Source organism: Eumetopias jubatus, unplaced genomic scaffold, assembly GCF_037043125.1.
Source record: "Eumetopias jubatus isolate StellerSeaLion01/CBP00866 unplaced genomic scaffold, mEumJub1_p1.0 scaffold_12, whole genome shotgun sequence".
NCBI lineage: Eukaryota > Metazoa > Chordata > Mammalia > Carnivora > Otariidae > Eumetopias > Eumetopias jubatus.
This window is the reverse complement of record NW_028274818.1, coordinates 24,686,299-24,711,357: the sequence shown is the minus strand read 5'-3', so window position 1 is coordinate 24,711,357 and position 25,059 is coordinate 24,686,299. Positions and strand designations below refer to the sequence as shown.

Sequence of the window (25,059 nt, the reverse complement as noted above, 5' to 3'; positions counted from 1 at the left end):
CCCAATTTCATAGAAACTGAATAGGATGGTGGTTGCCAGGGAATGGGAGAGGAGTAAATGGGGTGATGTAGGTCAAAGGGCATGGATTTTTACCTGTAAGAATAAGTTCTGAGGATCTAATGTACAGCGTACAGTTAATGACAGTAAAAAGCACTTGAAAGTTGGAGGGAGTAGATCTTAAGCATGCTCACCACACAGTCAAAGAGCTGACGATGCGGGGTGATGGATGTGTTAATTATCTTGATCTCGGCAGTCATTCCACAATGTATATGTATATCAGATCATCGCAGTGTACACTTTAAATGTGTACAATTCTATTTGCCAATTGCTCCTCGATGAAAGTTAAGAAAAAGAAAAGAAAGTGCTCCGTGGAGCTAGGTTCTGCTCACATAGGAGAGTGTGCCCTGTGCCATCTCCCCGCTAGGGTGGTCTTTGTCTCTCTAAGCTAATCCTTTTCAGCAGTGTGTTCTCGTAGAGGGTAGAGAGGGAAAAAAGAGGGCAAACTGGGAGACCCATTCTTTAGCTTTAATCATCTCCTCTCCAAAGCCAAGATAATCCAAGCCTTCTGCCCACATAAGCATCGTATCCCTTCCTGCCTTGCCTCTTCCCATGACCTTGTTTTCCTTTTGATGTTCATTTTGAGGGTGGAGAGTAGAAAAAAAGCCTTCTCTTTTCGTAGCTCTCTGAGCCAGTGGCCTTTCTGGGCCTTTGAGTTCTCAGGCAGGAAAACTACATAGCCCACCTGACTCTTCTTTCAGGGACCTTAAAAGAGACGAGCACTGCTTTATTTAAATCCCGGAGCACGAGTACCACTATCAGTTCATTCAGTTCAATTTAATAACTACTATTTGATTGTCTGTAATTGCTCAGTATTCAACTTGCCACTATAAAAGTATGGCAGAGCAAGCTTAAAACACGGTTCAAGATCTTAGATTTTTTTTATACTTCAGCTGGATGGACAGGCCAGAGATTCCTGAAAGCAGGTTATAACTTAAGACATCAATTTAATGAGTGGTACAGATAATTAGTTGTGTATAGGAGCTTGGAAAAGGAACAAATTCATGAGAGGTGATCAGGTAAGCTTCAGAGAAGGGAAAGAGTTGGGCTGATGTTCTTTTAATTTCATGCTGCCAGGATTCTTAATTATTCATCCATTTCTTATCTTATGGAAATATCTTTTGAATATTTCCATATTATTTAGTGCCAACTTCCTCTCCTACCCTTTGCCCCTGTTAGAGATGCTCCCCATAATACAGTAGCAGAAGCTTCCTGTTGGCGAGCAATGGGAGAAGTAGGTGGGATGAGCTTGGAGCCTGAGTGCTTTGAAGGCCAACTCAAGGCGTTCCAGCTACAAGTCAAAGAGAGCCATTGTTCATTGTAGGTAGGGCAATGAAATATTGAAGACCATGATCTGCAGTGACATTGGTGGCAGTGTTCAGTGTGGTTTAGGGTGGAAGAAACTATCTGGGAGCCTACTACAGTAATTCAGGGGGATAATGGAAGCCAGTTCTTGGATCATCGCGGTGGGAACTAAAAGAATGGGACTTGCTAAAAGACACAGCGAAGAAATTACAGATGGGAGTGAGTGACCTGACATATGAGGTGGGAGGAGGTAAATGCTAGAGAGGAATCAACATTCATTTAGTCATTCAACAGATACGTGCAGTGTGCCTCCCATGTTCCAGGCACAGTGATGATAACAGAACAGAAAAAGTCTCTGACTGCCTACGCTCTAGTAGGAGAAACACACAATATACAGATGAACCAGTAAATGGATAATAGCCCAGATGATGATAAAATAAAGCAGGGAAGGAGCATGGCAGTGCTGGGGGTATTGCTATTTTATAGAGGGTGGTCAGGGAAGGCCTCACTGATAAATTGGCCTTTGAACTGCTCCTTAAAGGCAATTAGGGCTTTTACTCTCTGAGGAAGGTCTTTTAGGCTGAGGAAACAGCATGTCTAAGGCCATGAGATGGGAGTGTGCTTATCTGGGCAGAGAAGCAGCAAGGCCTTGTGCACAGGAGGGAAGGGGAAGAGTGATAGATGGGGGGTAGGGGCAGGCTGCATCAGGAACGGCTTTGGAGGCCACTAGAGAGGCATGCAAGGATTTGGAACAAAAAGGAATGATACAGTCTGATTGCTCTTTCGATAGAATTATTCTGGCTTCTGTGTTAAGACTGAAGGAGGAGCAAGGTGGCAGCAGAACAGGGAGAGCAGTTACGGACGCTTCTGTACACTTAGGCAGGAGGTGATGGTGGATTGGAGCGGAGTGGTGGGTGTGGAGACCGGGAGAAGTGGTCAGATTCTGGGATGTGTTTTGAAGATGGAGCCAGTGGGAGTTGCTGCTGAATTGAATGTGCATGTGACAAAAAGAAGCATCAAAGATGACTGCAAGCATTTTCACCTGAGCCATCAGAAGTTGGGGTTGCCATTTATTGGGGAAAGTATGTGAAAGAGCCACTGATTCTAGTCCTGCCCTGTGATTAGTGAAGAGTCTAAGAGACAGCAAGTAGGGACTTGCGTTAGGTCACCCAGGCTGGTAGTGGTAGAGCTGGGGCCAGACCTCCAGGACGTGACCCCAGCCCTCCTGGGTTCAGTGTCCACACACCGCACAGTGAAGGTGTAGTGAGGATTAGGGCCGAAAAGGAGATCTGAACACTGACCGCATACTAAACTGACAGTTGAAGCCATGAGAGTAAAGAGGGCAGTTGAGGCCTAGAGAAAGGACTGAGGACCCAGCAAGGAGGACAGATGAGCAAATTAAAATAGGTAAAAGGAAAATGAGTAACATGGCTCATAGAAGCCAGGTGAGAAGAAGCTGGCTCTGTGATGGGCACTCTGATGGGGTTCGGAAGAAAGGGAACTGAGCAGATGTCATTGGGTTTGGGTTTTGGAACCCTGGGGAACTGTGGTGTCCTCAGTAGAGCCTCCACGGAAGTTGTAAGCATTTTTCTCATCCTTTCCGCTAAGGGTGAGAAGGAATACAATAGTATAAGCCTGAGACAGGAAGTTCAAACCAAAAATCTCTTCCAACTCTAGTGTTAACCTTCTTGTGAGCCTTACACAAGAACTGGCCTTCCCAGGCCTCTGTAAATGGAATGAGAAAGCATCCTCTTTGCGCACCTGTCCTCCTGGAAATGGTGTGAGGATAATGATGACAGAGGCTATGAAATTGCTTTGGAAGAGAAATGTTACGTAAGCCAAGAAATCCTTTTCTGGTTGATTTTTAGCAAGTTTTTAGTTCAGAAAACTTGATACCGTCATAAAAAAAACTTTGCATTAGGCATGTACTAAATGCAGAACACGCTGACCAATAAAATAGCTATTCCTCTTTGAAACAACATAAAATATGTCCATATCATTTTGATTAAATCTTGCTTCATTACTATGTCCATTAGACTCTTATCGGATCCTGCCTGGGCTTTTAAATTTAATTTAATTTAATTTAATTCTGTAGTCACTGTTACCCAACCACAAAAGAATTAGCCTCGCCCCCAAGGCCACAGAGGTCTCTCAAGCACTCGTAGGGTTAGCATCGGTCCCTCTCCTGGAACACAGGGTGAGGGTGGCCATGCAGAGTTCTGAGCCGTCTGCTGGTTTCAGAGCTGCAGGCTGCAGCCCCAGTGGAATTTAATTTTGTCCTTGCAGTCCCCTTCACATAACAGTATATGAAGAGCAGGAATAGAAATTAATTGTACCTGCTGGCATTATTAAAGTTATCAGTGCATATCCTCTCCTGGGCCAGGAAGATTAAAAAGGGTGTTGTAATCAGAGCAGATGATTTCCGACACACGGGATGGGTTTCCTCCCCAGGTTAGATGTAAGCACCTGACGTGAGCTTGTTGCCGCTGGCCTGACACTACGTAGCTCGGGGCTATGCAGTTCTGCCTCATCCTCTACCAGCCCTGGAGGAAAGCCAGCCTCCCGCTCTCTCTGGATCAGAGGTCTCTTAAGGTAGGAAATCAGGCCTGCTGCCCCGCAGATGAGTGTGTTCCCGCTGTACGTTCCCGACTGCGAGATGCAGTCAGGTGTCTTGGTTAGGCCAGGCCTGGGAATCACACCTTGTTCAGGTTCAACCTGAATGAAATTAAGGCATCGTGCTGCCGCTCCCTGGTGATACAGTTCATTTTAGCAAGCGCTGATTAACTAACTGCTCTCTGCCCTTACCCAAAACATAGAGCCGTAGGCTGTGGTCTCAGGATTTGACGGGATCAGGGAAGCATTTTGTTTTTTTAATCAGCTTTTCCAGAAAAGAGAAATTTTTGGCAAGTTAGCCAAAAGAGGGAGGGGGAAAGGGCAGAGAGCCAATTCTTACCTTAAGAAGCAGAAGAGGAGAGATGCTTGTTTGCTAGGGGGTAAGTGAACTTTTTGAGTACAGCTTTGCAAGGGAGCTGAAAAGCTTTTCAGTTTTTTTGACTAGGAGCCTCCTTGGGTTTGTAGAATTACACGAGAACTCTGGGATTACCCTGAGCATTCAGGGTTGTCCTGACCCCAGGCCAGTTGCCTGCTTGAGCCAGGCAGAAAGAGACAGTATTGAGCTCAAGGTTCTTTTTGCTCCAAAAGCTATGAAGGATACACCCCTCTTATGGTCTGGAGTCCTGCTTGCTAGGTTTCTGCAAACCCCCTCATGGGTCGTGAAACAATAGCCCTTTGACTGCATTTCTCTCCATGGTGATGTGAGCTGATTAAACTGGCAAGCAGATAATGGAGGGAATGGGTTAGATGTCCCAGGCGGGAGGTCGTGGCAAAATGGATCTGTGGTTGACGAGAGGAATTTCAACACGTATCCTAATCAGTTCCTCAGATAGGTTGTCTGAGATGCCCTGCCTCCTACCTTCCTTGAATAGATTTGACTCCTTCTGGTCTACAAGACTCAGGCTTCAGAGGTTCAGCTGGGCATTCACAAATCAGCTCAGCAAGTGGCAGTGAGCAGTGAGGCTCTCTTTGGGAGACACCACAGCACAGGGAAAGAACTTGAGACTGGGAATCAGGTAGCCGGGGCGGGGGATGGGACACCCAGGGCTCCAGATGGCTTCTTTGTTTATTTTTCTTACTGCTTTAATTCCCTACCATAATTTTGAGATTCTCTGGAGGTGGGCAGTGGTCAGAGAAGCAAATCTGAATTAAAATCTGGTTCTTAGATAGGATAGAGTTTTCAGATTTTGCAAAATTACGGTGAGTGGAAGGGAGATTGGAGAGAAAGAGCGGACCTAATTGTGACAGCAAGCTCTCTTCTAGTTCTGCATTCTAGAAATGGCCCTGATGAATAAATTCTTTTTTTTTTCTTTGCTTTTCCCCACTTTTGCTGCTGAATGTCTGTGCACTTGCCTAAGAAAACATTTCTCAACCTCTTCAGAATATTTAGAGTTAAATAAAAATTATAAGACTATGTCACAAACTTAGTGTACTCTTTACATGTTGGGCTTACACAAAAAGTTGACGTGTCTGGCTTGGAGACCCTGACCCCATCTCTTCAACCTGCTGTCTTCGGCCCTACATATTTTGTTTCAAAGTTCTAATGCCACGAAGAATGCGGAACTGACGAGTGCATCCCATCTAAGAGCTAGGACATCTTGATTAAATTAGTGTGTGTGTGTGGGGGGGTGTGTGGTGGAGAAAAAGGCACAGTGACACAAAGGGCGTTTTGAGGAGCCCCGTAGTGCCTGTGGAGAATGAATGTTCTCGGTAAATATGGCCATGACCTGCAGTTCCACACATGCCAGAGACACAGCTCAATTGTTCCCCAGGAGTTGGGGGCTGGGGATGATCAGGGGGAGAGGCCAGCCTACAGCCACACTCTCCATCCCCAAGTGGAGAGGGCAACCCGGCATGGAAAGGCAGGAACGCAAGAAGGCCCACTGTTGCTTTCTTTTTTCTATAACTTACGGCAAGTGATTCTTTGATCGTGGTCCTTGTTTTGGGTTTGGATCAAAAAGTGCCTTCCTTGCCCTTCCCTCTGCTTCTCACTTCTCCCCTGGGCAGTAAGGGAACTCCTGAAAGCACCCTTTGTTTCATGCCTCTTTCCAGTCCCTTCCTGGGGGCTCCCCGAGAAGATGGGTGCCTGAACTCTGTCGGGCAGTGCCCCCAAGACAGCGCTCCACCCTTGTCATTTACCACCGTCCTCTCCCCATTCCTCCTGAAGTCCCAAGACCAAAGGGAAGAACGGATAGGCCGTTGAAGGCTTCCACCCTGGCTGCCATGTCACTGGGAGAGCATGCTGGGTGAGTCCTGGCTCAGCTCCATCTGCCCTGTGGCCAGGGTGCTTGAGGAGATGTGCGTTTGCCATTTGCCCTTTGAACTGCCAGCCGTCCATATACAGCAAAGTGGATTTAGAAGCTTTTTGGATTCACTCCCTCTAACCAGAATACCCTAGCAGCTCATTTATGCAGCTCTACCTACACGATTCGCTTTTTAATAGATGGAATCACCACCTTTTCAGCAGTATATACCTGAAGATTTAAAAACTGATTCATCAAGTGCTCGCTTCGGCAGCACATATACTAAAAACTGATTCATCAAGACTCTTCTTTTGACCTATGCCTCTCTTTCTTGCTATGAAAGTTTATGGCCTTTCGTTCTCTCATTTTCACCCAATAAATAATTATTGGGGGCTTACTGCATGCAAGGCCTTGTACTAGATGAGAATACAAATATGACAAAATAGCATTGAATAGGAGTATGTGAGTTCAAATTCTAACTCTTGTATTTTTTTTTAAGATTTATTTATTTATGTGAGAGAGAGAGAGAACATGAGTGGGAAGGGCAGAGAGAATCTCAAGCAGAGTCTGCACTGAGCTGGGAGCCCGACGTGGGGCTTGATCTCACGATCCTGAGATCACAACCCGAGCTGAAACCAAGAGTCTGACACTTAACCGACTGCACCACCCGGGTGCCCCTAACTCTCGCATTTAATAGCTGTTCCTATGGACAAAATTGCTTAACCTCTCTAAGCTTGAGCATCCCCAAAATGGAGATAATAATAACTCGAGTTTTTACAAGGATTAAATAAGGGTATGCCTATAAATGGTAAGTGCACAATAAGCACTAGCTAAATGTGAGCTACAATTACTATTTTTATTAATTACTAGTTGCAAGATGCAGTCCAGATCCTTCAGAAGCTTATGCTGTAGTTGAAAGGGGAGAAGACATTTGCATAAATAACTCTGATCAAGGTAATGTAGCCATGATATGTGTCCCATAAGTAATAGATAGTGTTCCACAGCTGACAGTTGCTAGAGGATACAGTACAGGCCATAGAGGAAGAGCTCATGTCCAGGTCGGCTGCTCAAGGAGGACCTGTGAACCGATGGCAACTAGCAAAACCCTGATCAATCACGGAGCTCTTCTTTTTTTCACTTTTTAAAACTTGAAAAGTGTGTAAAATATATATGTATCATAAAAGAGTAACTATAAAGTAAGCACACAAGTAACTAGCCACACAGGAAGGTACGGAGCACCTTATCAGCACCCTGCTATCCTATACTCCCTGCAGTCACAACTCTTGTTTCCTTCACTGTATTCGCTTGTCCCCCACCTTTTTTAAAGAATTATTTATTTATTTTAGAGAGAGAGAGGGAGAGAGCAAATGTGAACGGGGGAGGGGCAAGAGAGAGGGAGAGAGAGAATCCTCAAGCAGACTCCCCACTGAGCACGGAGCCCGCCGCAGGGCTTGATCCCGGGACCCCGAGATCATGATCTGAGCAGAAATCAAGAGCCAGCCGCTGAACCAACTGAGCCACCCAGGCGCCCCTCCCTTGCTTTTCTTAAATTACATTTTCTAGTTATTCACCCCTAAACAGTGTAGTTTAATTTTGCGTCTTGCTTCTTTTGTTTGCTACGGTTTGTGAGTTCCACCCACGCTTTACTTTGTTTCTTTTCATTGCTGTAGGGGCCCACTTATGAATGCACCACAGTTTACTTATCAATGTGCATTTTGTTATCAATAAGCCTTGGGTTGCTTTGCTGTGGGATTAATGCAGACTATGCCGCAGTGAACTTATATATGCACACTCGCGTCCACATGGCCAGATTTCTAGGGTATATGCCTAGTAGTGGAATTGCTGGGTGAAAAAATAAACATATCTCCTTCTTTACTATATAATGCTAAACTGTTTTCCAAACCTTTATTAGTCATTTTCACCCCCACCAACAATGTATGAGAGTTTCATTTTTCTACATCCTTGCCAACACTTAGTCTGGTCAGATTTTTAATTTTAGCTGTAGTTTTATTTTTAACTGTTTTAATGTTAGCTGTTGTTATACTGGTTTTAGTTTGTATTTTTCTGATTACTGAGTTTGAGGGCCTTTTCTTATTTTTCCTGACCATGTTATATATATTCTTTAGTGAAGTACCTATCCTGAATATTAGTCATTTTACTGATTATATGTGTTGAACATATATTCTCCTACACTGTGACTTATCTGTTTTTTTTTTAACATTTCCTATTGGTTAGTAAAAGTTCTTAATTTTGGTGTGGTTGCACCCATTTTCTTTTGTGATTAGTGCTTTTCTACCACGTTGAAGAAAGCCTTTTCTAAGAAACCCTAAGGTTGTGAAGATATTATTCCATTGTATTATCTTCTGAAAGTCATAGTTTTGTCTTTCACATCATGGTCTAAAGCCATCCCCATGAAACCATTTTTTTTTTAAGATTTTATTTATTTATTTGAGAGAGAGCATGAGAGAGGGGAGGGTCAGGGGGAGAAGCAGACTCCCTGCTGAGCAGGGAGCCCGATGCGGGACTCCATCCCGGGACTCCAGGATTGTGACCTGAGCCGAAGGCAGTCGCTTAACCAGCTGAGCCACCCAGGTGCCCGGAAACCAGTTTTTATATATAGTGCAGGGTGTAGGGCACAATTTAATTAAAAAAATAGGTATGTAATTTCCATATGATCATTGATTGAAAATTATATCGCTCCTCCCCTGCAACCACACACACTCGCTTTTTTAAAAAAGATTTTATGTATTTATTTGACAGAGCGAGAGCGAGCACAAGCAGGGAGAGTGGCCGGCAGAGGGAGAGGGAGAAACAGGTTCCCCGCCAAGCAGGGAGCCTGATGTGGGGGCTCGATCCCAGAACTCTGGGATCATGCCCTGACCCGAAGGCAGACGACGCTTAACCGACTGAGCCACCCAGGCGCCCCCACACACTTGCTTTTTTAAAAAAAGTTGTGTTGAAGATTTACCCCGTGCCAAGCATGGTCCTAAATGCTTTCCATGCAGAAAGCAGAGAGGTGACATTTGAGCTGGGTGTTTAGTGAATGAAAAGGATTTTGTAATTAGAGATGGAAAAAGAAGGTGTTTACGATCGTCGGGGGTGGGGTGGGGAGAGCAGGGTGGAAGGACTTTCCATGTGGAAGGAACTGGCTTCAGGACAAAAGAGAGCACAGGAATGAGTGAGGACTCTTCAGAGGGTGGCCAGTACAATAGTTTGGCTAAATCAGAGTATTTGTGAGGAAAGTAGTTGAAACAAAGCTGAAAAGAGCCCTCCTCCAACAAAGGAGTTTGAACTTTATTCTGGAGAGCATTTGGGTACCGTGGAAGGTTTATTCATAGGCAAATGATGTAATAGAGCTGCTGTTCAGAAAGACTGGGCCTCTAATCCAGGGGCAGGGAAGTGGTGCCAAGAGGGATGTAAAGGAGACAAATGTCAGATGTGTCATGAAGGAAAAGTCAGCAGCTTATGGCCACTTATTGGAGAGAGAATTTGAAGTCAATGATTACTTCTTTCTGTTTTTATGCTGGTGTCACATAGAAGAGGCCAGTGTGGTATTAAGGAATTTGGGATAGCTGGTGAGGCTGACATTGTCACGTATGTCCCAGGAACTAGATGGCCAAACCTTCTCAGGACCCCCAAATGGCCCATTACACGTGCTCATTTTTAGAACTTCTGAAGTTCCTCCATTTTGTGGACTCTAGGTCATCAGAGAATGCCTGAGATTTGAATCTGGATTCTGAATCACTATAGCTAATTTTTTTTTAGATTCCCTTCATGTGAGGTAGATTCAGCCCCCTCCTGCCCTTTGATGGACTGTGGTTTTTGAAAAGCCCCTAAGGAAGTAATGAGGAACCATATTTAAAACCTCAGGTTTGCTTCTCTTTTGTTTTACCAGAATATTTTGGTCACCGTGTCCCGGGAAATGAATAATTTTTAAAACATAAATGTGGTAAGCCTTCATGTAAGCCAATATCCATTCATTCTTTCATACCAAACATATTTCAGTACTTGTTAGGTATCCAGTATGGCACTGGTCCCGGTGAGGGCTACATATAAACATAAAATACTCTCTGTCTTCAAAGTTTAGACTTTGGGTTGTACTTCTAGAAATGGCAGTTTAGGTAATTCAGACCAACCTTACGTTCCTTTGGTGCTGTTTTTCCCCAGGAGGCATCTACTATTCTCGAAAAGATCACTGAGGGCCAAGAAGCCTAGCAGAGCTTTTAATAGCCTTGTAGGGCTAACAGGACAAACACTGGACTACAAGGCCATGGAGGGGGAGCCCTGGTAAACTCCTCCAGGCTTTAGGACCCCACAGGTCTACGGCTTAGAAGTAAGGGTGAACCAGAAATAGACTTTAGCAGTCTCACAGGTCTGAAGCCTAGCTTCAAATTATCTTAATCTCTAATTGGATTAAGGTGATCTAGGATAGTAGCGGCTAGAAGCAAATTTAAATCCTCTCCAGTGGGAAGATACTATCATCCTAGGCCTAACACTTGCCACTCGTTGTTGTGTATGTGTAGTGCTTCTAAGAAAAACAATATACCCACAGGAGATCCATGCAGTGGTTTTCAGACAGACTTTAAAATAACTATGTTTAATACATTTATGAAATCAAATAATAACCAAAAACTGGAAATTTTTAGAATCAACTTAAAATGGATCAAAGATGTAACTGAGCTTAAACTCTTAGAAGAAAACAGGCATAAATCTTTGACCTTGGATTAGGTACCATTTCTTAGATATGACACCAAAGCAGAAAACAGGCATAGATCTTTTGTGACCTTGGTGGTTAGGTAACTTTTCTTAGATATGACACCAAACACAAGCAATAAAAGAAAAAAATACATGAATTAAACTTCATCAAAATTATAAACTTCTGTGCTTCAAAAGACACTGTCAAAAAGATTAAAAAGACAACCTGTAACTCAGAGAAAATATTTTCAAATCATATATCTGATAAGGATCTAGTATTCCGAATATATGAGGAACTCTTAGAACTCAACAACAAGAAGACAAACAACCCAATTTTGCAAAAGGTGAAAGGCTTGCAAAGAAGGTATACAAATAGCCAATAAACAGATGAAGATGCTCAACATTGTTAGTCATTAGGGAACTGCACATCAAAACCACAATGAAATACCACTTCATACCCACTGGGATGGTTATAATTAAAGAAAAATAAGAAAAGAACAAGTGTTGGCAAGGATGTAGAGATATTGGAACCCTCATACATTGCTGGTGGGATTGTTAAATGGTGCAGATGCTGTGAAAAATAATTTGGCAGTTCCTCAAAACTGTAAGCAAAACTTATGCAAAAACATAATGTGGAGTTGCCCTATGACCCAGCAATTCTCTTTTCCTACATATATACCCAAGAGAATTGAAAACAGGCTCACTGAAAAACTTGTACATGAATGTTTATAGTGGCATTATTCATAATCACCCCAAAATGAAAACGATCCAGATATTCACCAACTGATTAATGGAGTAAAAAAATGTGGCATATTCATCAGTGGAATATTTCTCAGCCACAAAAAGGAAGTAAGTACTGACACAGCATGGATGGACCTTGAAAACAATACGCTAGGTGAAAGAAGTCAGCCACATATTGTACGATTCCATTTGATAGGAAATATCCAAAATGGGCAAACCCATAGAGACAGAAAGTAGATTAGTGGTTACCAGGAGCTGAGAGGAAAGGGTGGTGGTGTTGGGAGTTAATACTAATAGGTATGAGGTTTCTTTTTGGGGAGACGAAATGTTCTGGAATTAGTGGTGATTATTGCACAACCTTCTGAATATACTAAAAACCACTGAATTGTACACTTTATTTATTTTTTAATTGTGTACTTTAAAATGGTGAATTGTATGGTATGTGAGTTTTATCTCTATTTAAAAAAGGAAGACTGAAGCAGAAATTTTAGTACTGAAAATATACAGTAACTAAAATAATTCAGTGCTTGGATTGGACAGATTAGACAAAGAATAGAGAATTAGATAAAGAATAAAGAATTAATGAACTGAAAGGTAGGTCAGAAAAAATAGATCTACTGAAGCTTAGAGTGGTAAAAGGATGGAAAATACAAAAACGAGCATAGGAGACTTTTGGGATGTGGTGAATAGGCCTAACATACATACACGTGAAGTTCCAGAAGAGGGGAACAGAGAGAATGGGTAGAAACAATATTTGAAGAGATAATGGTGGCAAATGTCCAAACTAGAGAAAGACCTCAAGTTGCAGGTTGAAGAAGCATTATGAACCCCATGTAGGATAAACAAAGAAAATTACATGTGGGCACATTATAATAAAATTGCTGAAAACCATGACAGAGAGAATCAAAATCTTTAAGACAGCTAGACATAGAAAAAAAAAAAAAGGCATATTACCTTCTTCAAAGGAACAACAACAAGGTTGACAGCTGAGTTCTCAACAGAAATAGTGGAAGACAGGAGACAATGGAATGAAAAGCTGAAAGAAATATCTTTCAAAAATGAAGGTGAACTAGACTTTTTCAGGCAAGAAAAAATGAGGAGAATTTATCACCAGCAGCTGTGCACTAAAAGGAATACTGAACATTATTCTTTACACAGAAAGAAAATGATCCTAGTTAGAAGCCTTGAGATGTAGGAAAAGAGATAGTATTCACCTAAATGAATAGCGACTGTTAAAAAAATAATAATTTCGTATGAGGTGTTAAGCATATATAAAATTAATGAAAATGGCAGCAATAGAGTCTATCTCTAGATGGGGAAATAGGTTTAACAGTATTGTGCAAAAAGCAGTAAGAATATTAATTTATATTAGACTTTGGCAAGTCAAGCATATATATTGTAATTTAGTTAGGGTTACCAGTAGAGGAATAGCATCTCTACCAATCTGAGAGAGGAGGAAACTCAATTAATAAGAAATGGCCCCAAAGAAGATAAGGACGGTTCTGGTAATGGCAAAACTGTTGGGACATGGAACACAGCAGTGACTTCCAGGGGTCAGGGGTGGAAGAGTTTGACTATGGAGGGGGGCAGCACGAGAGAATTTTTTTGGTGGATGACGGAACTGTCCTGTGTCTTAATTGTGGTGGATTTCACAAAACACACAGAATATGCTAAAACAGTGACTTTCACTGAGTTTTTAAAAATGGAAGAGAAAAAGAAGATAAAAAATAAGAGGAAAGGAGGCTGTAGAGACAAGTAGAACAAATGACATATAGCCGGTTGGTGGATTTGAATGTATCAGTAATTATAAGGATAAATTGACTCATGTAAAATTAAAAGGTAGATTGTCAAACAGATTTTAAATAAAACCAAAGTATATGTTGCTTATAAGAGAAGACACATGCCTTAAATATAAGCATATAGAAAGATTTAAAGCAGAATGATGGGAAAAGAAAGCTTGATAAGATCAGACCAAGTAGATTTTAATTCAAAAAGTATTATTAGAGATAAAGGGAGACATTTTGTAATAATTGGAGTTTAGTTACCAGGAAGTAGTATATACTTAATAACATAACCTTAAAATACGTAAGTCAAAAACAGACAGAATTAAAAGAAGGAACAGACAAATCATCAACCCCAATGGGAGATTTAATAATACACCTGTCTTGGTGAATGATTAAACAATTAGACCAAAAAAAAATCCAGTAAAAATATAGAGTTGAAAAACAGTTAAACTGCCTAAATGACATTTATGGGCACAGTGCCTAATTGCAGGCAGATACACATTCTTTTCAAGTGTACTTGGAGCATTTATAAAGCCTGAATCAAAGAGGAAAAATCGAAGCACTTAGGTGAAAAATCAGAGCTGGAGATTGGAAATTGCCAGTTTCAAACTCTGGACATTTTCCTTCTTGCAGTTAAATTATTTTTCATCGGGAATGAGGTGCTGGCAAGAAGGAAGGTGCCCTCTTCCAAGGATATAGATTTTTTTTAACTGTTATGTGGACCATGCCGGATGGGAGTGGCAGTGTGGACAAAGTGCTGACAAAGACAAAAGGTTGCACACCCCCCTCCATATCAGAAGAGAGTTGTCCTAACCCGGGTCTCCACTCTAGCCCCAAGGAAGTGCATTCTAGTCCTCTGCCCACAAAGCGCTCTGCTTGTCTTCTGGGGTTGGCTTTAGGCAACTCTTGGGTCCAGCTCTGGCACCTGGAATGTCAAGAAAATAGTCTCTCCACAGGTGAACCTCCAGGAGCCTCTTCTCCTCTCCCGACAGTGGGATTCTAAGGCAACTCCAAAAGTACTAAAACTACACAGATCCTTCAATGAATTGGCTTTGCTGCCGGGTTCCTCTTTCTCAAAGTATTTAATCAGCGATTTTCCCAGTGCTCCAGGCATTTCCTGTACGGGTGCTGCTGACTGTTTTACTTCCTACCAGGCCTCCCTCCTCTTGGTGTTCACGCTGCCGACTTTCAGATGAGCTCTATTAACTTGTGTTCTTCCAGCCTTTCCCCAGCCATCTGGGAGCCACACAGGCATTCTTCCCATCCCCCAGCTCCTGGAATTCCTTATTGTGGGAGGGCGTATGCTTGCAAGCACCTTATCATTCTTTTTTTTTTTTAAGCACGTTATCATTCTGGCTCTCCTGCCCCCCCCCCTTGCCCAGTTCCAGGCAATTGATTGTTTTTTTCTCCAGCGTTCATTTTACAGTTGCTGAGAGATTTGTGCCCTCATGTTGCCTGTTTGCCTTTGTGTCTTTTGTCCCCTGTGTCCTGGTCTACCCAGGGCACCACAGTTACCTAGACACCATTTCTATGCCTTTAGTGTCCTGCCTGGGAGATCTTCAGTATGACCTCAAGAAATGCTTTGGCACTCGAGATCAGAGCCTGAAGACATTATTACACTCCTGCTAACATCATTATCCAGAAGAGTTAAAGATGGAAATGTGCCAAGAAAAGGATCACAGTGGTGATTTAAGAAATGAAGCCTCAGACTTGGTTGCCTCTTTCCTTTTAAGGGATGTTGCTTTCAGCTTATTTTCTTAGTATTAGACTGGGTCCTTCTAAGAGATGGAAACAACCAGAGAGGAACATTCAGGTTTAGGTTGTTACAAGACTGTGTTTTAGTCTGTGCCATCTGAGGTTCTGGGAGAGCAGAGAGGGCCTTCGGCTTCTTCCTAGCGCCTGGCCCCATCCCTGGCCCAGCCCCAGTCCAGTGGGACTCAGTCTTGTCTGAATTATGTGTTTCCATGGCAAGAGGTTCTGGTTACTTGTAACAGAGCAGAGTGAGCATCCATGGAAGGTAGGAACTGAATCCACAGAGTTCACGGTCATGCCATCGAATGGATTTTCTCCCAGGGCCCCTAGCATTACTGTGATTATCAAGTCTGGCTATTCATACATTGTGGAACTTGTGGAAAAGCCTTAAGGAAATGGCTTTCAGAAACAAGTGCCCTAGAGGAGAAAGCCCCTGGATTTCATTAAACCAGAACTTGGTAACGGACAGTCTTTTGACTTTTCTGACCTAGGCGGTAGGGAGCTCCCACCTTTGGACATTTAATTTATGACCCCAGCTGAACGCAGTCCCAGTTGTGCAGTTGAGAAGGATGTTTTTCTTTTTAATCATCCTGAAGCGATAGAAAGTAATTCTATCCTCATTTACTTCTACAGCACCTCCCTCCACTCCCAATTTCCTCCTTTCTGCTAAACACCTACTGTTTAGCAGAAGACTGCATTATTTCTTATGGAGTCATTGTTACTTTGGTTCTTACTGAAACTGAGGAGGAGAATAGATTGTGCAGCAGGGGGCATAAGGAAAAGCAAAGATTGTTCTTCCCTGTGGGTTGATAGAGCCCTTCCATCGGAGGGAGTTAGCTGCAATCCTGCCTGGCGATCAGCTTCTGGGACCTTCCCAGTTCCACCTGACGTGATCGTTAACATGTGTGAGGAGCACAGTGCGGAGAGAGCACTCAAGTGGGCGTTAAAGAGGGCTAGATGCTAATATAATAGTACCTAACAGTTGCCGAGTGTACTGGGTGCCACATTCTGTTTTAAGGACTTTACATGGATTATCATCTCATTATTACCCTATTTTGCAGATGTGGAAAACTAAGGCATGGAGTAGTTAAATAATTTACCCGAGGTCATGTGATCAGGTGGGGGAAGCAGGATTCAAATCCGGCTCCATCCAGAGCCTGCGTGTCTCTTCACCCTCCTCCGGTACTGCAGGTGGTCCTAGGCAGGAGGCTGAAGAGCTGTTTGACCCTGGAAAAGTCATTTCACCTTTTGGGGCTCATCTGTGAACTGTAACCTGAGGGAGTTTATGTAGGCAACTGCTGATGCAGTTTCCACTTTGAAGAATCTACATGCAGAAAAGGCAACTATGTTGTTTTATTCTTGTGGTTAGGTGAAAGCACAGTGTTCAAGTCTAAACTAAAATTTGATCTAGTTGATTCAACAACTGATTACTTCATGGCTCCTGTGCACAAAGCAGTGGGCTGGGCACCATGGGAGACAGAAAGGGGCTTTAAAAGTTATAATCTGGGGCGCCTGGGTGGCTCAGTCCATTAAGTGTCTGCCTTTGGCCCAGGTCATGATGTCAGGGTGCTGGGATCAAGTCCCATGCCAGGCTCGCTGCTCCACGGGGAGTCTGCTTCTCCCTCTGCCCCTCCTCCCACTCATTCTCTCAATCTTTCTCTCTCTCAAATAATAAATTAAATTAAAAAAAAAAGTTATAATCTGTTTTGTTGTTTAGGCTAAGTAATTCTGATAATTAAACAAGAATCTAATTGAGAAACCAGTTGCGTTAGAAGGTGAATTCTGAGACAGGTAATTTGGGTCTCAGACTGTATCCAGTTTCAGACATTTTCTTTTAAGTTATGACTCCTGTCACCAGGAGCGCTTAACTACACCCATTCACTTCTGAGTGAAGGAGCTACTGGTGAGATTAGTTTTTACAGTGCTGACAAGCTTAAGAGATTCTTTAAAAGTGGAATGTGCCTACTTGGGGAGTCGCTTATACCGAAGCAATGTCATTATAACCTGAAATATCTATTCTCACTTAGAAAGGCAAATTCAAAGAAAAAGGGTATGTTGTAGAATACCTAGATTTTTTTGAAGTCGGATTTCTGTTTCTGGCATGCTAGGTTCACCATCTAATTTGCTCTGGGGTCAGGTTAAAGTATGGAATCCTCTTGGCCGAGATAGAAAAAAAAATTGATCTCAAATAGAAAGCTGTCTTAAGACATTCCTTTTCTAGGAATGGAAGAGTTGTGTTCTGATAGGTTCGGACATCAGATTAATGTCCATCTTTCTCAGTGGCTTGTAAATTTTAAACTGTTTTGTATACTGCTATATTCCCAATCAAACCACAAGTGCTTGACACATACTAGGCGTTCTGTAAATATTTGCCAACAGACTCCTTGTTGCTCACTCCTTGAAATCCAGCATTTCCCCCTTGCCAAGATCTAGGAGTTGAACCTGCTTCCAAACATCTGATCCCCCACCTTGAGAAGGCAAGTCATTTAGCGCCTGTCTTAGTTGGTGGGCTCCAGTTCCTAACCCACTATTTTCTTTATTAATTCCATAACTTCAGTGTACCCAGTCTTTTTAAACCTGTGCATAATGACTCAGTAATGAGTTGTAAAATGAACCTAGTGAGTTATGACTAACGTTAAAAAAAAATAGAAGAGAAGAGAAAAGGGTAGGAAATAGCAGAATGTACTGTGCGTAATAAGTAGTTTTATTGTAGACACACCATAATATACTGGATTGCAATTTTAAAAATGTACATTTTGAAATCCCCGTCTCCCCTGTCTTTAGAAGGTAAAAGCACTTTGGGCGTCCCTCTCACGGCAGCTCCCAGTCTTACCCCTCTATAAAAGTTTTGCAATTCGGTATATTTATATTTTATCCTAGCTTGGGGCTCCCCAGAGTATGAAGTTGTAAGTGGAACACAGCCTTCCTAGGGCCATCGCGTGGTATCCTAATGAGTGCATGCGGACTAGAAAGAGTCCTTCTGTGTGTGTATACCCAAGTGATGTGGCCGAGGGGACATCTAGAAGTCATGTCTGAGCTCTGACCTGCAGGGCCACCACCCGCACACCCCCGTGACTTCACACGGTGCCACTTGTTTTTGATGGGCTGAGGTGGGTTGGGGAGGGGCCAGACACAGTGTCTGCCATCCCCTAGCACCGGCCCTGCTGCCAAATACTCACTCCTCTTACTGCTGTGCTCCCCACCAAAAAGCACTGCAGGCAAAGCTCCAGCTCGCCAAACGTGGCCTCTTTGAAGTGCCGGATGAGTGTCCCTGCAGCTGTCGTTCTACATCTGGTGGCGCTTCTTCTGCTGCCAGAGCTTCATAGAGGCTTCGCGTCCCTTTCCTCAGAAACCTGTACATGTAAATTCAATTTTACTTTATTTTATTATTTTTAAAATTTTATTTATTTATTTGAGAGAGAGAGAGGGAGAGAGAGCACAAGCAGGGGGAGCGGCAGGCAGAGGGAGAGAGAACAGACTCCCCACCAAGCAGGGAGCCCCACGCGGGACTCGATCCCAGGACCCCAGGACCACGACCCGGAGCCCAAGGCAGACGCCCAACCGACTGAGCCACCCAGGCGCCCCGAAAATTCAGTTTTCAACTGGATTTTTTTAACAGTTGGTCTCAGGAGTCTCTGGGTGGGGGGAGGTGCTGGCACTGGTGGAGGGGGATCCATGCCCTTGAAAATTGGATTCTTTTTTGGAAGACTGCTAGCACGGGCTCGTGGGCAGGGAACTAAGTGACCCACTGTTCTACCTGCTGACCCGCTAAGCCTTGGGACGGCGCTGGGAGTAGCTCTCGCCACAGGGCAGGGGCCGGCCTTCCTCTCTCTTTCACACAGACAGGGTCGTTTTGTGTGTGTCCAATACTACGGCATCGTAGTACAAAGAGCCCCTTAACAGAAGCCCACCCACCCCGCCAGTGCTGAGCAAAATCACTCGAGGGTAAGTTAAAAGGTGATCTCCCTGACGAAGACCGGTTTTAAAACCCTTGCGTAATCTGTGTTCTTTGGGAAATGCCGACAGACAGGGCCGTCCGAGCTCAGGAGAGGGAGTCATCCAGAGAAGAGGGGCCAGCCCGGGACCCGGCAGTCCAGGCCCCGTGGCCTCAGGGTGCCTGGCCTTCCTTAGCGGGAGGAGGCTTTGGCAGGATACGGTCTGCGGAAAACCAGGCTGTGCGTTTTCATTCCTGCCGTCCGGTGCAGCTCTCCGTGGGGAAAGGAGGATTCCCGGCCCATTTTGTTAAATGCACGGCTGGCAGGGGCTGTAGCGATCTCACTGCCTTGGGATTGGGGCTCAGCCCCGCCCCGGCGGCCGGCAGAGTGGGCCCCCCACTCCCGGCACCACACTCTGGCCACGCGGTTGTGGTGAGCTGCAAAAGAAAAGATCCCCGCCTGAGACACCATTGCACTTCCTATCCCAGAGAACCGGCATTGTTCACTGTGCCACATCTCTACTCTAAATTTAGGCATCTTTTTTTTTTTTCCAGGCAAAGAGTACTATGCAAACATTTAAGAGAAAAACCTTGCCCAATGTAATTTTTTCCCTCGACTTCTATTTGGTTTCCTGCAATGTTTAGATGACTCATTCTCTTCCAAGAAATTTTAAAGAAAAGAGATGCAGGCTGTGTGATAGCGCACAAAGCCTGCTCTGTAAATTCTCTTTTTCTTCCCTGCCTAGAAAACCCGTTGCCTTTTTTTTTAACGGGGAACGGAAAGGCCCTGCAGACTTCATTGTCAGGGACTGGACCTCATCAGGTTTTGTTGTTCCCAGGATTAAATGTCCCTTTTGTTTTTGGGTGGGGCCCCCTTGTAGCCTCCCAGCTCTGACAGCTCTGGAAGGCAGAGCGGCCCGCATGGAAGCCCTTCCTGGCTTGCTGGGCCGCACTTGCCCCCAGAGGCACACAGTTAAGGTTTCTGAAATAGAGAAACGGTAGCCTTTTAGCATCTATGAAAGGGGAGGGAGGCCCTGGCCACTTCCTGCCTCTCTCCTGGTGGCAGCCTTGTTCCTGTTTGCTGGGGGCTTCGTGGGGGCGCTGTAGCTGGGCGAGCCTCACATGTGTTCCCAGCCCAGGCCTCAGCCACAGGGAGCCGTAAGTCAGAATCGCTTCAGCAGCCTGTTCAAATAAACAGGGATAATAGTTGAGTCGGTCCTTTTCCAGCTAATCGGTACACGAAAGGAAACATCTGCCTGGGCTTAATTGCTTTTTTATTCGTTATGCTTTTTCTCCTCCTCCCTTCCCCTCCCCCCTCCTCCTGCGGCTAAGTTATTTAAGTCCTGGGTAAGCAACAGGGCAGAGGAATGGGAGCCTTCTCCCCGGAACCTCTGCCATTTAAACACAAGGAGGTGGGAAGGGAGGATGGGAGGCTGGCAGGGGAGTTGACCTGGAGGCCGGAGGGCAGGGCACTTGGAAGTGATACTCATGGTCACTTCCTGGCCTTGTTGCTGACTCTGGGGCTGGCTGCTGAGTCATTTTGCCTCACTTCACCTCCTTGGATCTCTGCTGCTTCGGTGGAGCTCAGCTCTCCTCATGATGGGAAGGAGAAGCTGGTATGTGAGATTCTAGATGAAAGGCATTTCCTCTTGTGGCTTCTTCCAGTGGTTGAGGGCATTGAATGAGAGACATTTGGGAACGGTAAATTTAAGACTGGCAAGATACCCTGAAGCCATCTATTTTGTAGGGCATCTCGGTCCCTGAGGAGAACTTGCTCATTATCTGCTACTTTGGGAAGTGAAGCCAACCAACCGTACACTGAAGTGGGTGGTGGTTGCATCTAATATGGACTCACAAAGCCAGGCAAAATATCATGAAGAATCATAGAATGCCAGAGGTTAGGAGGGGCCTGAGGAATGCGTTAGCCTTTCATTTTATGGAAAAGAAAACAGAGGCCCAGAGAGAAGAATCGTGTTGTTCAATGTTACCTTCTCGATGGTGGAGGAGCCGGGAATAGGAGTCTTGTGTGATTGCTCCTTCGGGGCTCCTTCCACCCACTTCCACACTACCAGGTGTAAAAAGTCCTGTCTCCACACAACAAAGGTCACACAGATGTTGTGTTCCATAATTAATTCCTTAATAGAAAAAGGCAAAGCATTTAAGAGACATGAAAATGCCTGAGAAACATGTAAAAAAAGAAAAAGTTCAGGCTCACTAGAGCCAAAGGACTGCAGGAGGGTATCATGCTGAATCGTCAAGAGAAAGTGACTCAATATGCTTCTAGGCTTCTGGGGGTATTTTTCATTGGTACAGTTTTTCTCAAGGGCAATTTGATGGCATAAATGAATAGTCTTTGACTCAGCAATGTGACTTCTAGGAGAAAATGGTGAAAGGTGTGTGCATAGGTGATACACCAAGTGATTTAATACAGCATGTTTTATCATAAAAATTTGTAAGCAAAGTAGATGTCCAAGAATAGGAGCTACAGCAATATCTTTCATAATGTTCTAGAAGAATAATATGGAGGGAACTGTTCACAAACATTTGTTTAAGTGAATAAGTTACAGTGTGTATAATGCAACCCCGATTTCATGAAAATCACGTGGGAAAATCATATCACATACGAGATAAAGTGTCGAGTGGTGATTTCTTAGTGGTAGGAATTAAAAGTTACTTTTTCTTTTTGGATGTTTTCTACAGTTTTCTTGGGTTTTTTGTTTTTTGGTTTTTTTTTCTTTTTCCGGTTTCTTATTAATTACAATAAACGTATATTCCTTTTGTAATCAGAAAAAAAATAGTTTGAAAGTCATACATCTTGAATAAAGCAGGATCGTAAATGATTATGTTTCTGACATGCGAGACCTCTTTCCTTCTTCCCCTGGGAGCAGAGCTGTGCCAGGGTAGTATTCCACCTTCTGATAGGAGGGCATTGTTGGTATCTGATTGGTAGGAAAGAACTAGAAGGAGCTAGCAGAAGATAAAACGAGGGCTTCCCCTCTCGATGACCCAGTGATGCCAGTCAGTTTTATCCCCTGCTCTCTTGGGCTCGGCATAAAACACTCAGTATAGAAGGTGAGACTCTTTTCTCCTTCCTGCTTCTTCATTCTTCTTTATTTGTACTATTCTGTCTGTGTGGTTAGATGCCAGCCCTGGGTGGTAGCAGCAAAGAACCCGAGAGCCACTACTGCTAAGGATTAACGGGTTGGAGACCCCTTCACATGTATTATCCGAAGCTGGTAACATTAGCTAATCTCCAAACCAGTTATTATTGGGGTACCACTGCCCTGGGAGTTTGGGGCAGAAAGAAATCAGGTAAGACCTATATCCCTCCTTCCTGCTTGGAGGTTCCTATTTGGTGAGGTACTCTGAAGTCCTTGGATGTTTATCTTTCTGTGGCATCCCATTCCACATCTGACTTTCCTCCACAATTCTCAAGAAGGCTCAAGTGCAAGTGTCCAAGAAAGCCTACTCTGCCGAACAACAGTTGCTAGGTAGGATGTGGCTTTCCAGCCTGCTCTTCGGGGACCAATGGAAAAATCAAAGCCTACACCCATTTGCCCTCCACCTGATTGCCTTAGCTAGGCTATTGAAGGGGCATCATTTTATTAAAACTCTTTGAGTAATCTGACCGTAATTGGGTCTGATCGGAGTGGTTATCTGATTTGCTGGATTAAATAATGGCCCTTAATTGAGTCTGCATTAGTTGTAGAGCCTTTGTCGCCCCCCTCCCCCCTTCTGTTTCCCGATTAACCTCCATTCCTCTTTCCTTGCAGAGTAAAGAAGTCGGCCAGCAGCTCCAAGATGATTTGATGAAGGTCCTGAATGAGCTCTACTCGGTAAATCAGATGGGTGCCTGGCCCTTTAACAAGCAGAGGGAAGCAGCATTTGGCAGCTTGTGGCCGTAGTCACATCAGCAACCGAACTGAGCTGAGATTGAGGACAGTGCATGGTCCCCATTGGGGGTGACTCCACCCATTTCTTTTCTTCACACTCTTATTTTCAAATCTGAACGAGCCAAAAACTCTTATTTAAAATAAGATCCCTCCTCAGCTGTGCAACCTAACTCTGGCCTCGTTGGGGCATAATCTCCAGAGACCAGCCAAGGCCTTCATCGGCACAACTGACCCCCCCCATTAGCAGCAAGCCAGGGACCCCAGAGCTAATGGCGAGGAACATAGTCTGCATTGCACCATTAATATGTGCCTGCCAGGAAGGACTTAATGTTCAAGGTTTCACATCAGTTCTTGGATTGATCTGTGGGTTTGCGACAAGAGCGGGTACCCTAGGGGGAAGCACAGAGTCCTAAATGCCCCTGATCAAAGGGGCCAATTCAGGCAGAGAGAGCTTGGCATCGACTCCCTGGATTTTTAAAAGACCGAACCTCAGTGAAGAGGCAGGCTTCAAGTTTGGAGAAGAAAATACAATCTGTTTTGAAATGGCTGGTGCTCGAGGCTTGTGATGCCCATGGCTGATGCATGTTTCTTCATGCACTGGAAGGAGGTCATGGTGGTGCTTTCTCCCCAGCCAGGTTTTGTTAATTATAATTAAAACACATATGCACATCGAGGAAATTCCTGCTGCCGTACAGAGACTATTTCTGTTGTTAGCTAAAGCCTTTCAGGGCCCCTGTCTTCAGTGGAGCTGTGCCAAGCCTTGTGTCATTCTCTAGGGTTTCTTATCCTGTTCTGGTGGTGAAATTGATTTCCTATGTTTACTTGTTTATTCACTGCATTTCCTTCCTTCCTTCCTTCTTTCCTTCCTTCCTTCCTCTCTCTCTCTTTTCTTTTTTTCTTTCTTTCTTTCTTTCTTTCTTTCTTTCTTTCTTTCTTTCTTTCTTTCTTTCGTTCTTTCTTTCGTTCTTTCTTTCTTTCTTTCTTTCTTTCCTTCCCTTCGTTCTTTCTTTCTTTCTTTCTTCACAGGAAGACAGGCAGTGGTGACATGCATCACAGGCATTTGGGATCGGAGAATTCCATGTTCTTGATCCAAAAGCCTAGGTGTGGCTCTTTTGTCATGGCAACTATTAAGCAAGTAAATAGGGTAGAGTAGTCGTCAGACTGGTCTCCAGTGACGCTCAGTTTGTTTGGACTTAGTGCTCTGTGACTCTTCTGCTCTGAAGCGAAGTAGATAGATGGTACTCTTTGGTTCAACTCCCAAACTTTCATTTCTTTCAAGTGCAGTTAAGGCTTTTTATAAAAATAGAAGCGTGTTGATGTGAACCATTTACAGACTAGATGCGTTTTCCTGAACCCTGTTGTCTTTTTAATGCTTTACGTCTGCACTTTATTTTTAGAGTATCTTCTAGGCACCAAGAAGAGCTACTACTCCCTTTTCCTGGCAAAGAATTCACCAAGATAGAATATGACACATGAAGTCATTAAATGAATCCTTTTATTTTCCCCATAAGCATCGTGGGCCTCTGCTATTTGCTCTTTCTGGGGAGGAGTAGAAGGGATAACCAGCAGACTCCAAACCAGCTCAAACTCAGTTTGCCACTTCTGCTGTGGGACTTGAGGTAGCGACAAAAGAACAGCGCCTAGGGATCTGTTAGCTTTGCTCAGAGCCCAAGATCTCCTATTATGCTGTGATTTTTAAAAAATAAATAAGTGAAAGGGTATAGTTTGTGCAGGAATGAGGAAGAAAACCGTGGAACTTGCTGCTCTGGTTTGAAGAGGGCTGAACTGGCGAGTCGGACTGCAGTCTTCAGGCAGTCCAACATCGGCCAGTGCTTTCCTGCTGACGCAGAGCATGAAATCTTTCTGCTGGCGTATACAAACTGAGAATTGGCTGGGCATGGAGTCCCCTGCCAGGAGGTGAATGGATAGACCCTCTTTTTATTTTTATTTTTGTTCTGTTTTATTGTCGTGTCATTGACACACAGTGTTACGATGGTTTCAGGCACACAACATAGTGATTCAACAAGTCTGTACATTATGCT

The 25,059-nt window shown here is 44.0% G+C and overlaps 1 protein-coding gene across 3 annotated transcripts in view; it reads left to right on the top strand.

The window, feature by feature from the left end:
- SRGAP2 (SLIT-ROBO Rho GTPase activating protein 2) overlaps positions 1 to 25,059 on the top strand; it is a 226,544-nt gene that overhangs the window by 128,147 nt on the left and 73,338 nt on the right. For all 3 annotated transcript variants that reach the window (XM_028120152.2, XM_028120147.2, XM_028120146.2), the window contains exon 5: positions 22,898 to 22,960. In XM_028120152.2, coding sequence (XP_027975953.1) covers positions 22,898 to 22,960 — 63 coding nt within the window. The remainder of the gene's footprint in view (positions 1 to 22,897; positions 22,961 to 25,059) is intronic.